At 36.4% G+C, this 14,022-nt stretch overlaps 1 protein-coding gene across 1 annotated transcript in view; it reads right to left on the bottom strand.

Annotated features, from left to right (window-relative positions):
• The window catches only part of GPR158 (G protein-coupled receptor 158), a 193,621-nt gene that overhangs the window by 72,915 nt on the left and 106,684 nt on the right, over nucleotides 1–14,022 (bottom strand). The window contains exon 5 of the mRNA XM_027695650.1: nucleotides 8,511–8,579. Coding sequence (XP_027551451.1) covers nucleotides 8,511–8,579 — 69 coding nt within the window. The remainder of the gene's footprint in view (nucleotides 1–8,510; nucleotides 8,580–14,022) is intronic.

The raw sequence follows: 14,022 nt of genomic DNA on the forward strand, positions 1-14,022 counted from the left end.
AGGAAGACTTAAAAACAAGCTACAGACCTTTCACTTGACTATAATTGTTGCTCTTTGGGTCTCAGGTATGAAAGCATGAATAAACAATGGTGGAAAAATATGAACATGTCCCTAGCTTTCACTGAAACGCAATGGGTAAGTGAAAAAGAATGACTGAAATTTATCTCCCATCAACATGCAGTCTCCCAGGTGCTAAACTGAGTGATAAAATGAGTGAAGGTAAATCACTGATAAAAGGGCTATGCCCTACTGAGAATATGTACATGATGACTACAACTTTTAATATTTTCCTTTTTGGCACAGTTCAATCCGGGCTCATCTATACAGTCTAAACTTCTTGTCTCCTTAGTTTTACAGTTTAATAAAAATAGGGTATATCCTTTTTCATTATCTTTCCTGTAAAAGTTCCATAACATTTATATTTTGAACTAATACATGTGAGCACCTTTTCTCATGTATTAATTTTTTTCGTAAGCTTTTACATCACTACAGTAAAATTCAAACACATTCTAAAGCATCATGCCTATCAACTCAGTTCACTTGCCAAGTGATCAGTATGGTCATCAACACATATTTGTCTGAGAAAATTAGTCCAATCCTTTCTAGCTTATTTGTTATTGAGATCCAACAAGAGTTATATAAAATAAAGTACATAATCATTCAGTAAGACTTTTTTCCTGTTTTCTTACTCTAATTCAGCAGAAACAGTGAGGCCAAACAGAGACTTTCACCGATTTGATTTTTTTCAGTCAGGTGTTCTTCAGTAATTCTTTGACTTGAAAGTGGCACTGCTGTGGTCTCCTGCTCAAGTGTCTAATGGTTCAGCTTTAGAGAGCAGAGCAATGAGGATGAATTATTACAGCATGGTTTCAGGCTTAAGTAAGGAACATACCATGAGTATTTCCAGCACTATTTTCCTCCATATGAATGCTCCCACATTCTACCCTTTGATAACTTTTGTGTTTCAAAGCTTTCTATGATCAGAAAAGAGTTCCCACAATTTTATTTTTCAAATGTAGCAGATTTTTAACTTGTGTATGTGTTATTGCTCATGCTGTATCCAAAAAATTTTAAAACCCCTTGTTAAATATTGTGCTAAATATTGTGGTCTGGTTTTATAACACTATTTTGAAAAGAATATATTAATGTTTCATCTATATATAAGTAAGTTTATTCATGCAAGTTATTTCAGTGGAATTATGATTAAAGAGGAAAGACCACAAGATTTTGCCCCACTCCCCTCACCGCAGGATTAATTTTGCTGAATGAAGGGCTGGCAAGACTGTATCACACAAGTCCCTGCAAGCCAGCAGTGCGAGACAGTAATTTAAAATAAAAAGGTCAACAAAAACTCAGTGTGGCAGTTGGTTCAGGTCACTGGCTGCTGTCCTTTTCTCTCCAGCTCTCAAGTCCTGCAGACTTACATATACTTGGCTATTCACTGAACTTAGACTCTGAAAAATGTGTCCTTCAAACTCAGTTCTCAAAAAAGCTTTCAGAGTAGCAAAAATAACACTGGTCTCCTACAACACTGTACTGTACCATTGTGAAAGGGGAAAATTGAGTTTTGTCATGGTATTGCAATTTTTGTCTCAAGGATGAGGATGGGAATCCAAGATGTGAAAGAATAGTAACATCAGCACCTGTACGTTCACTGACATATCTTCAGCCTGTCATTTATAAATCCCACTACATGTTCCAGCAACATCACATATTTTATCACTATTCAAAGAAACTACAACCATGTGGCTTTACTGTGTGCCTGTGCATTGCCTGGTTGGGGAGTCTCTATCCTTGCAGGTTTTTAAGACCTATTGGATAAAGCCCTTAGTAACCCTGTGTCCTGGTTCTGGCCAAGACAGGGTTAATTTTTTGCAGTAGCCAGGAGGGCACATGGGCCAGGAGGCAGAAGGGACTGTCTTCTGGGGAGAAGGGGTTCCTTCTGGTGGAGAAAATGTGGCAGGGGGAGCTGTCCAGTATTGTTTATTGTCAGGGGGTTCTCATGAGCATTTTTGCACGTGAATCACTCTCTTCTGTACACTTTTGTTTTTAATATCATTGCTGTTAATGTTCATTTTCTTATCTCATTGCTCTTTCCACTAAATTGTTCTTATCTCAACCCATAATCTTTGCCTTTTGTGTCTCCAATTGGAGAGGGGGAAGGGAGAGTGGCATGTGGGGTTTTCATGGGAGTACTAAATTAGAGAATACCATTCCTAAACCATGACACCTTGTCTTGTAGCAAGTCTTATAGTTGACTGTCCTTTGAGCAGGAAGTTGGACTAGAGGCCTCCTGAGGTCTCTTCCAGCTTAAGCTATCCTGGGAACACAGCACACAAACACAGAGAATATAAACAAATACTCCTCACCAAATTCCATTTGCATGATCTCTTAGAATTTATGATGTCATAGCTCTACTAAGTTTCCAATACCCCAAATATTGGTCATATACACAGAGATATCAATATCTAATCAAGATCAGGAGACATATAGCTCTTGCTAATCACAGTTCTTAATGTGGATAATATATACAACAGTCTCTAGTTAATAGTAGTTAGTAGAATCTTTTAGGATAGCTATGTAGATTAGTGGTAACAGAACCTTGAAGAACTACCACACTGTGCATCTTGTTTTTCTGCTATTTCAAATATATTTATCTGAAAAGCAGAAAATATTCAGTGCTTACTCTCTATTAATAAAAACAGTCATAAACATTTTTCTTAGCACAGTTCAGGGCAAGGACAGAAGTGTTTCCAGTACCTATGAGGTTTCTGTACTTTGTAGCACGAGCTTGTAATGCAGAGGCTACACCAGCTTACTTCTGGCTTTTGCATTCAAGCAAAGCTGGCTCTCCAAAAAACTCCATTGGTTTACCAGTTGCACGTTAACTTCAAAAAGTACATTCATCTGACAAGGACACTGACCAAGGGAGACAAATTATTGCATCATCTTCAGCCTGGTTCCCTTGCACCTCTGCTAAGACAATGTACATATAAAATCCTGGCAACATAGCATTTAAAATCTGCCTTTTCCATTGTCTGGACATCTAATCCACTACAATCCAAATAAAATGGAAAGACCCTTTTCTAGAATACTAGGGAAATCTATAGTGATTATCTCAGAGCAGATATTTACACTGTGTCCTTGGACTTCAGTGACATGAACACCAAAGACAGGCATGTTCTTTATCCGAAACAACAACAGTAGAATGACAAGTTAATTCTAAAAGCTTTAAACACTATTTTGTGAGTAAAGAAGATGTAATTATATTCTGAAAAGGAATCAACCTAAAACATCTGGGGTATCAGAGTGGGCTTAAAGTGCTAAATGTGTTGGAAAAAGCCAATCTTTCAGTTGACCTTAGTGCACATCAATGTGTATAGAATAAACAGTGACTGAGCTCTTGTAACACATCCCTTATAGGAATACTTGAGGGACAAATGCATAAAAGTATTTTGCACTGTTCCATTTTCTCATTCATAAATGTCAAAACCAGAGCTTTCCAGTGACCTTGTTCTGCTCAGGACTGTTATGATTAATGGAGCTACCACAGCCTCATCCTCCCAACCCTCATGGCTCACTTCTTCCATGCTAATTCACATACAGATCATTTGAGGGGGAAAAAACCCACATCCATATCTAAGCTCTACTACTCCTCACTTTCTATCCCTTCTCATAACACAAAAGGGTAGGTGATTCTAGCTCAGGCATGAAAGAGGAAGTAAGACAGCCCCAGAAACACATCCTAACACCTAACACATGCAGCAAGATGTCTGAGCACAAAACTTATTCCAGCATTCACTGCTGAACTATTTCATAAGCATCAGGAAGTCAATGCTCTGCCATCCCACAGCTCCATTTCTCTAAAGTGGTAACAACATTGCCTTGATATAACTTGTGGTTTGGAAAAACAAGGGAAAACAGTAAAGAATTCAGATTCTTTAGCCAAAGGGTGAGAAGACTGAAGGAACAAAATCCTAACAGTCTTTAGAAAGATACTCTGCAGCCTCCTAAACTAGTTTGTCTTATGGTCTAACTGGCCTCACTGTTAGAAGGTTCACCTCCACTGTCTAACATAACTTTCACTTGCTGGAATTTAAACCTAGTACTTATCTGCTATATCAAGAATATGGAGAAGAAATTATTCCCTTTGTCTTTGCATCATCAGACTCACTAACTTTTCTCACTGGCTGTAGAAATTGTATCATAATATTCCATAGATTTTGGAGTTAATTTTGGAGTTTCAGTTAACATAGACTAGCAGTATGGAAAATATTTAATATATCAGATAATCCTAGTTGCCTAGGGTAGAATTCGTCACCATTTGAGGCAAGTACCTCAGGCTTCCTTTATAGTCCATGAAGTGCTGGCCATGATGCACCTCATCTTCAAGTCTGAAGTCATAAAAGGCCCGTTTCCTCTTCAGGATTTGGTGAGCATAGGGTAACTGTTTCAGCTATGGATACATATATAAGAAACACAGACTCACAGAATAATTTCCTTTGCAAGGGAGCTTCAGAGGTCATCTAGTCCAGTCCCCTGCTCAAAACAGGTCTAGTAGGTCAGGTTGCTCAGAGCTGGGCCCAGTCAAGTCATGACACCTCCAAGGACGGACATTTTACCAACTCTGGACAAACTGTTTCAGTCTTTGACCACCCTCATAGTAAAAAAATGTTTCCTGATATCTAATCAGAATTTCCTATTTTTCAACTTGTGCCTATTACAGATATGTAAAATCAGCTAAGATCTGATCCCTAATGCAATGAACAGGCTTTTCTCTTATAATATTGTGCTTGTGCTCACTTTTGTTGAAGGTCTTTGTAGCATGCAAAAGTTTTTAAACCTGTGTCAGTGAGTTCCAAGCATTAGCAAGACATGGAGTTAGGAAAGGTGTAAAAGTTTCAATAGTTAATATTTCTGGAAAAGGAAAGTAATCAGATGCCAAGTACAGAAGTCAAGGGACTCATCCATAAGATTGCTGGGTTTTGCCTTTCTATTCAAAATCTAAGAACAAAGAAAGATAAGCAAAATCAATTAGAAACCCCAGAGGTCATTTGGAGGAGGTCCATTGATAATTGGAAAGACTAAGCAAAGGGATATTAGAGTTGTTACTGTGAGACTACAGAAAACACAAAAAATGAGAGCTGCCCAGCAACTTCTGGGTAAAATCTATGCATTTGTAATAGACAAAGCTCATCTGCCTGCTTATAATTCAGGAAAGATCAGAGTGTTGTTATCAGTATAGCAGAATTTGAATAATAAATTTAGGTGGAGACCATCATTTGCACTTCCCATTTGGTTAGAAGGGCATTGTAACAGCTGTTTTTCTCACCAAAAGCAGCTGACTGGTGATATTATTTTTCAATTAATGATGTTAACTATGAATAGATTACTGCAAGTAGACATGCAAACAACGACAATTAGTGAAAGAAATTCAGCAATATAACAAAGTCGGTTTTGGTTTCCATTTAATTGGAGGGTAGGAAAAGTCAGAGATGCAATAAACCCCTTTTGGACACAGTGAAATTTGTATGCTGAAGGCTCTCAAAACAATCCAAGACAGACTGAGTGAACAGATATGGAAAAAGCGAGAATTAGGAAAGTGTAGAAGAACAGAGAATAAAGATGCAAAGACTTGGAGCAGTGTTGAGAAAATCTAAGGGGATTTTGCTTTTTAAATAAGAATGTAATTTTGCACTGTATCCGTAAATGAATAGTGATTTCAGTTATTTAGAACTGAAATGCTGTCACTTTATGTCTTTACATCGTTACATGCACTAAGCCAAGCTCTGTAATTCCGCACTTGGTTGAGTGTGAAAGTAAAGCTTTTTGGTTTTACACTCCAAATCACAATAGAAGAGATGATACAAAAAGGAAAACAGCCTCATGTTAAAAGGTAACACCCTACTGTAGTGATGCTTGTGAACTTCATTCCATATGTTAACTTGCATTTCATACTATCTGTGGAAAACATAGCCTAATTTGGGTGTATAAGAGGTGAGATCTGTATTAACTAGCCTTAAAACTCTAATGTAGTACTCTATCATAAAATGAGAACCAAATCAAATAGCTGAAACAACAATCTCTGAGCACACGTTACTAAGTCTTTAACTGCATCAGTAAGTCACAGAATATTCCCAATTCTTCTCAGAAACAAACAAAACCACCAAAGAACAGGAAGGACTAAATAAGCAATGGATATGACCCAGGAAAAATAAGATCTGCTTTGCAGGTACGTGACTCATGACTAACATATAAAATGATAATATATGCTCTATGCCTTGCTATAAATGTGTGTGTGAATGTTAGCTGGTGCAAATGAGACTCTCCATTTAGACCTTGTGTTTCCTTTCTCAAGCCATTCTGCTCTGTTTTGTGCTCCTTTTCAAGACAATAAGCAGGTGATCACACTTAGATACCGTCCATGTAAAGCTAAATATCAAAAGTTCACATTCCAAGGACCCACCCCCCTTAATCCAAAACTTGCAGCTTTTTTTTCTTAAAAATTAAATAATAGATCTCTCTGACTACACTTTATAGCCTTCACACATATATTGTTTCACTGCCTTGCCCTGGATCAGTGAATTGAGCTGATCTTTCTGTATCGGTCCCAATCTTCTTCGATTTTAGAAAACTGTATTCTTGTGGTTGGTGAAATCAGGACTAATTTATCTGTCTGAACATTAATATGACCTCCCACTACCAAATTCGCTACATCCCTCCCCTAAAACCCTCAAAACAGAAACAATAAAATTTCTCTCTATTTTTGTTTCAACCCGTAGGAGTAATGGCCTGATTAGTAATTACCTATGTAAGAAAAGAAGAGTACCCCAGCAAAGAGTGTGGGAAACTGCTAGAATAGAGAAACCAGGTTGTACACTTTGCCTATTAGTTTCTAACAGAATGTATTCACAGTGGACAGTTTTATATAGTACGAGAATGAGATGTGCAGAGAAAGACAAGCTCTGGTCAAGTATCTATGTACAACTGGAACACAGGCTAATCAGGAATTTTCTGTAAAATTTTTTTCCTCAGAACGCGTCAAACTGTAATTTTGCACTTGCTGTACATTTAACACTCTTATTGTCAGTGAAAAAAAGAGGGAAATGTTTAAATGCCAGTGAAAAGCTGAGGGGATGTTTGGGTTTTGAACCCCTCCCTCCCAGGACCACTTCCTGTCTCTGCATTTAAAGGTCATGGATGACCACCAGCTCTTGCATCTGACAGCATTGCCCTTCAAGTCAACTGCTGAGAGAAGGCTTTTTCACCAACAGTATCTCAGTATCCCTGATGCTGAGCACCTGAAGACAGACAACCACCAAAAGACATTCGTCCTTTGCAAAATGGAATGCTTCCTTCACACCACCAGCTGAGGAAACAGTGCATGGGCTTTCTGTTCTGTTCACCAGAAAGAAATATGAAAGACACTCTGAAAATCCTGGCGAGATGTATTGTAGGTTGTAAAAAACATTTGTGCAATATGGAAAAAACAAAAACTTTTACCTCCCTGACATCTGCAAAGTGAAAAATGAAAAAACACATAAAACTATCCTAGAAATGCACACACTTTTTCTTTAGACTTGAGAGGCTCACACGACTGAAAAAATAATGTATAAGAATTCCATCAGTATTTGTGTTTCTTATAGTATTCTTCACACATTCTACTACAGTTTATTTGCTACTTTTTCTGCAACTACTAAAGAGTTTTGTTATCCAGTTCATCTCTCAGTACCTACATGTTGGTCTTTAAAAGCACAGAAGATTCTGACTACAGAGTAAAAGAGAACACAAACATATGTGAAAACAGCCCACAACTCCACCTTTGTTTCTCTCCTGACCTGCATGCTATCAACTTCTTTCAAATTACACTTTGATGTCTTGCTTTATCTAGCCATTGTGTTGGGTTTATGTAACAATTAACAAACTCCGTTTTCCTGGGATTTTTGAAAAGAGAATGGATCCACATTTCTATAAGTTTTGTAATGTATTTCTCACATGACTGTGAAATTATTTTTTTTTTCCACTTACAGCATAGAGATAATACCATCTAATTTTCCCAAATACATGGTGTTGCAGATGTCCCATAGCCTTAAAAACATCAAAATCTATGCCACTAATACACTGAAATAACTATTTTCCTTTGTACTACATTCCAGAAAATACTTGGTGTAATCAGTGTCTTTCTTTTACACACCTTGCTGATTTTTCCCACAGCACAGATTAGAGAGGTGTCATTTCTAAAAAAAAAAAAATCAGCTTAGCCCAGAACACCTAAAAACTTCCAAGTCAAAATGACTGGTAAGTTCACTAAATTGAAAATAGAGAATTATTACAAATATAGCAAAACATTTGAGTACTCTTAAGAATATTTACAGAACACAGTACGTTTTACAGTCAGATTAAACTAATAATTAGTTTTGACATTTATATTTTCACCAAGTCATTCATGCAATGTTTTAAAATGTTGGCAGGGATATAATTTTTTTTTTTAAAGTTATAGTTTGACTTACTGGGAAGTACAGAAGAAGTGATCCAAAAAGAATGGTTTCCAACAGCACCAGTCCTGAAGCCCTGATACTCTAGAAGACAAAAACCAACACAAAATATTAGAAAATTCTCTCCGTGTGACATTTCAATGCTAGTTTCTTTGCAGAAGGCACCTTCGCTATTGTCAGTATAACACTTCCACAGTAAAACTTATTAAAGCAGAATATTAAGCTGTCTGTCATACTGGCATGCTCCACACTCTTTAATTCACAGGCCCATTAAAATGGTTGTTTTACAAAATCCAATTTAAAAAAAAAATCACTCTTTCCTATGTCAAATACTATTCAACACACAATACCTGGATACAATTTGAAACTGCTAAATTTGTTCTCAAGTGTAAAGAATTATGGATCATGGGAATAACAGATACAAATTTAACTGTGGAATTTGTTCTGCATTATTTAAATGTCAAGAAGTCCTTTGAATATTTTTACTTATTTCATATTAAAGACTTGGCTTCTATAACATGTATGAATAATCTACCATTTTACTGAATAGAGTGTGCTCTTAGATTGAAAGTGCCTTTATTTTTTCTGAAATTTTGCACAAAGATGTTGATTCAGATATTAATTTGTCAGGATTGTAAAAATACCATGCCATTTCCTTACTGATTCTAATGTAGTCTCTCCATCATGTTTTCTTACATCTTAAAAATAAACAAAAAAATCAATTATTTTTCCTAACACAAAGTGTATTCAAACAAGTTTGATGATTTATGTAGAGTGCAACTGTGCCTTATCTTAGAGAAAAAACGTCAGCACTGCTTCCCTTTTCTTTAACCATCTCCTTCCCCAGGGAGTTTCACACTTTTTGATGTCAAATTCCCAGCACAAAATTATAAAAACTATACAAAGCATTATAGGACTGTGTCCACAAGATTCCTTTTGTGGTCCTGATTCTGCCATAGGCGGAAGCTTCACTTGTTTTGATACAGTTTTTCTTCGCAACATCTTTGTAAGATGACACTTTTCTCCCCAGGAACCAATGCAGAGGGGTCTGCCCAACACCATACAAGACACTGGCAGAGGTCAGTGAACTCATCTCTCATGACTGAGCAATACTCAAACCACTGAAGAAACTCTTTTTTCTTATTCTATACAATGCATCTGTATGCGACAGGATGGCCAACAAAGTGAAACGGACTTCATACAGGGAAGATGGAAATTATCTAAAACGTCTGGTCTTCATATAGCTTCTAAACAAGTTTTCACATCCTGATCAGTCTTTCCTTATCAAGCTTTTTTCTGGATGGCATGATCGTAAGAGAACCTGCAGGGGTAAAGAACTTCAGCATTTACAGCTCTTCTTCCAAAATAAGTAATTAATCCATGATTTTCTTCTCACCTGTGTTTGGGGAGGGACCATTCTCTGTGAATTCTGTCTATGCACTTCTCCTTCCTGCCTCAAAAGAAGTGTGGCTTACAAAGAAACACTGAAATTCAAAATGAGCTTGAATCCAAGTTTTGACTGTGTTTTTATCTCAGTCTTTGATACCAGGAAAATGGAGGTTTTAACCCAATGTTTAAAGATATCATAGCTCTTCTTAACAGGATTCCTCATTAAATGGAGTAGACATTCTAGCACATATGAATGCTATCCACAGCGATGAAGAAAAGCACAAAACTGCAAATAAGAAATAGTACAACCAAAGAACTATTTTTGTGTAAGTGTAGAAAAAAAAATAGTATGGAAATGGAAGTATGAGAATTCTCCCAAACTACATTTTTGAAACTGTTCATTTTTGCTACTGCAAAAAAAAGAGATATTTTAATAATTGATTTTAAAAATACATGAGTTCCATTTTTCTTCCATAGTGACCACTATATCCCAAGAGGTAAAGTCCAGGAAGAAAAAACTCCATCTAGCACCGAAGCTTTAACAACAGGGAATAACTAATGAGGAGAAAACCAAAACTAAAGAAAAATGTTTTAAAATTAATTTATTAGATAAATGTATGTTATATTAGATAAACAGGTATTTCCAGTAGTCTCTGAGTAATAGCTTTTTGACCAAAAGCTAAATCTTCCACTGTACAGACTTTGCAAATATGGGCCCCTCAGGCATGGCTGGGGGCAGCATCACAAATACATCTACAACACACAGAGCAGTGAATATGCCCACATACCTCAAGAAAAAAGCCTTTGCTCTTTTAAGAAAATAAATGAAAGAATGATAAATGATAAACCAAAGTCTAATGATAAACCAAAGTCTCCACCAGCTGGTGTCCATCAATACTGGTTGCACAAATAAAATTCTCTGATGGAAATCACAGAAATCAGGGCATTTTATGATACAGCCCTGAAATTTCATGCAATGGGATTTTCTTCAACTTGCATGTAATGTTTGCTCAATTTCTTCTTCTTTTCCTTAACAGCTGCTTGTTTTTTTGCATCTGCCTTGCTTGTTGGCATTTATTTTGGTTTTACTTATTTATTTCTCTGGCTGTTCATCTTGTATACAGTTTGTTTATTGCCACTTTGCCTGTGTGCTCATTTCCCTTTCAGGGTTTTATTTCTATGTTTACTTTTTTGAGCCAGTAAAACTGTCCTTTCTGGATTTCCTAGTCACACTCAATGGTTACACATTGTTGACACCTCAGTGATACTGCACTTTATTTTGCTTCTAGTTTCATATTAACTTTCAAACTTAACTTAGCTACCTATACCATCTACTTATCTAGGCCTGCAAAGGATACTGTTTGTGAAGGACTGATTTATGCTTTAGGATTTGCTCAGTCTTCCATCTACTCATTCCATCTAGATCACATTAGTAGCCTTTGAGGTAAACAGTCATTCCTTATCCTTCTATCTTAGAAAGTAACACCATTTCTCAGGCAAATCACATTAAGAAAGGCATTCGTGCCCCTTGGGCATTGCTAGAGTCATAAATAAATGCTTAACAATTATTTGCATGAGGGAAATTTAAAAAATAAGCTGTCCAAGTTGCATCAAGTGGAACAAAATAAAAAGCTGAAATGATGTATAAATATGCACAGAAGATACTGCATTTCAATTCTCTATGGTCCTAAGCAATCCAGGAAATACAGCAGCATTAATTAGCACTGAATTCCTGAATGTCATCACAGGATGACAAAGTCAGTGATATGAGTGTCAAAGTATTTTCAGAGTGGAGAAAAAAAGAAGAAATTAAAACCCAAAATAAAATTAACGTAATCCTGTATCTCTTACATTGCATAATACCGAATTAACAGAACTAAAGACTTTTGGTATCAGTCCAGGAAGACTGTAGATTTCTCCAGGGCCACATGTCACTGTGTATTTTATGAGCACGATACCATGGAAACCTAGTGAGGGGAAAAGGTTGGCATATTTTAATTTTTTTTCACTTTTGTTAAACAGTTCTGGCACTTCAATAACATAAAGAATGACCAAAGAAGGCTGTGATTTAAAGAAAATTTCCTTTTGCAAAGGTGGCTTCACCAGAATGTGAGCTTGTCGTACAGATAAATGAAGCATACAAGAAACTACTAGGAAAAAAATTAGATAGAATTCTTCTTTGATCTCAACTTTAAATACAACACACTCATATTTATTAAATTGTAAAGTGTATCTATCACTCAATTTATAACTGGAAAACACATATGGATACATGACAGAATGGTAGAGAAGCAAGGAAAGACAGAGAACAGGCCCAAGTGTGCTCTGCTGTACTAAGCTGATGTATTTGAAGTGACTAGAAAAATTACTATGCAAAACTGTCTCAAAACAAGTGAAATAAAAAGCTTAGCTAAAGGTATGTGTAATGGCGATACGCTCGCTCTCCAGTGCTCCCAGGAGGACCTTTGTGACCCTTGTGGTGCAGATCCATTCTCCTCTACATATGAGGACATGCAAGATGTGGTGAGACCTTACTAGACTGTATTCCCAAATCTCTCCCTTCCCTGCAAACCCTTCCTGTTCAAATTCTTGTTTCCTGGTACAACTGGTCTTTACTTCTATTAAACAACAGAGGTGAAAAGAGATTTTTGTCAAGTTGAAAATATGTGGTCTGAAGTGGAGCTGGTTGAAATGTTTTATTACCAGTTGCTTTTCTTATTAAAATACACCTTCCCAACAAACAAATTTTTTTCAGTATGACTGTATTTTTCCTTTGATTTTCATGTGTTGTTTTTCTGAAGCCCACTGAACCTTTTTCTTTTTCTTCTTTCTTATTCCATATATCTTTTCCCAACTACAAAAATACAGTTATCTTTTTCAGTGAAAGAGCTGTGTGGAAAACTGAAGTGCTAACTTTCAGGAATTTTATCTCACTTAAAGTTTACTTCTAAGAAACAGAATACAGATACTCTTCTTTCCACCCCTGAGACTAAGCAACAGCAAGATGTTTGGCTCTTTGTCAAGAGACAAAAGTTGCCACTTCCCAGACACTGATATTAAGAAGAGCAGAAAAGAGTGGAACTACATTTCATTGTGGTGGTTATCTTAATACTGCTCAGATCTGGAAGAGGGTTACTGGGGACTAAAGAATGAGCACGAAAGCAACTGAAAGGTGTTCTTTGAACCCTCAGTGAGTGCTATCGTAATTTATTGATTTTCTTGATAATAAATTCAGAGACTGATTAGGACTGCTATCCAGGAAAAGGGAACTGTCAATTTCCATAACAAAGCTATGCTTTAATTTTATTATTGTTGGTTCAGGAACAAAACTCAGGCAACTCATTCCCAGCTAACTGCAGGAAATACCCTTCACTTCAAGGGAGAAAGAGATGGAGCTCTTTTGAAAATTTCACTGTAAAACAGTGGAAGAGAAAATTGTGTGCCCTGTTCAACCTCTTGCCACACTGACAAATACTTTTAATGATAATTGTTCTATTTGAATAATACCTATTAATAGAATATGGATTGCAAATACAGAAGATTTCATAGCAAAGGCCAATTTTCCAAAGACAGGCCTACAGTTATGTGCTGCCACTTAAACCATACTGGCAAATTGTCAGAATTTTCTGGCATTTGCAGGTTTTGTGCAGTATTTCTAAACCAAATAAATATAATCCTCATGTTCTTTCATTTCCCCTTAAAGCCTTTGAAGAATACTTACATGAAGGTCATTTTTTTTTCTATTACTAGTTGAAGCTGAGCTCAAATAGAATACAGTTATTAAATTTACTTTTTACTGGAAAAAAGTCAGGAAAAGCAAAGGCTATCAATCATAAATCAATTTCATTATAAGTGCACAAGATGTCAGGCATCCAGGATATCCCCATATATTCTATTTTTCAATTCATGTAGCCCTTGATCCTTTCTGTTATGAGAGTAACGAAATCTGTATGATATATCATGATGATAAGGTGTTCTGCATTTAGAAACACAAGTCCTGCTGCATCTAAGTTGCACTACACCATCTACAAAATAAATATTTGAGAAAACAGTATTTGTGAGTGAAGAACTCTCACAATGAAAATAGTTAATGTCCCAGGGACATCTTTTCTTATAAAAGTGGGAATTCCTTGGGGAC

This window comes from Neopelma chrysocephalum, unplaced genomic scaffold, assembly GCF_003984885.1.
Source record: "Neopelma chrysocephalum unplaced genomic scaffold, ASM398488v2 Primary Assembly neopelma1_102, whole genome shotgun sequence".
NCBI classification, from domain to species: Eukaryota; Metazoa; Chordata; class Aves; order Passeriformes; family Pipridae; genus Neopelma; species Neopelma chrysocephalum.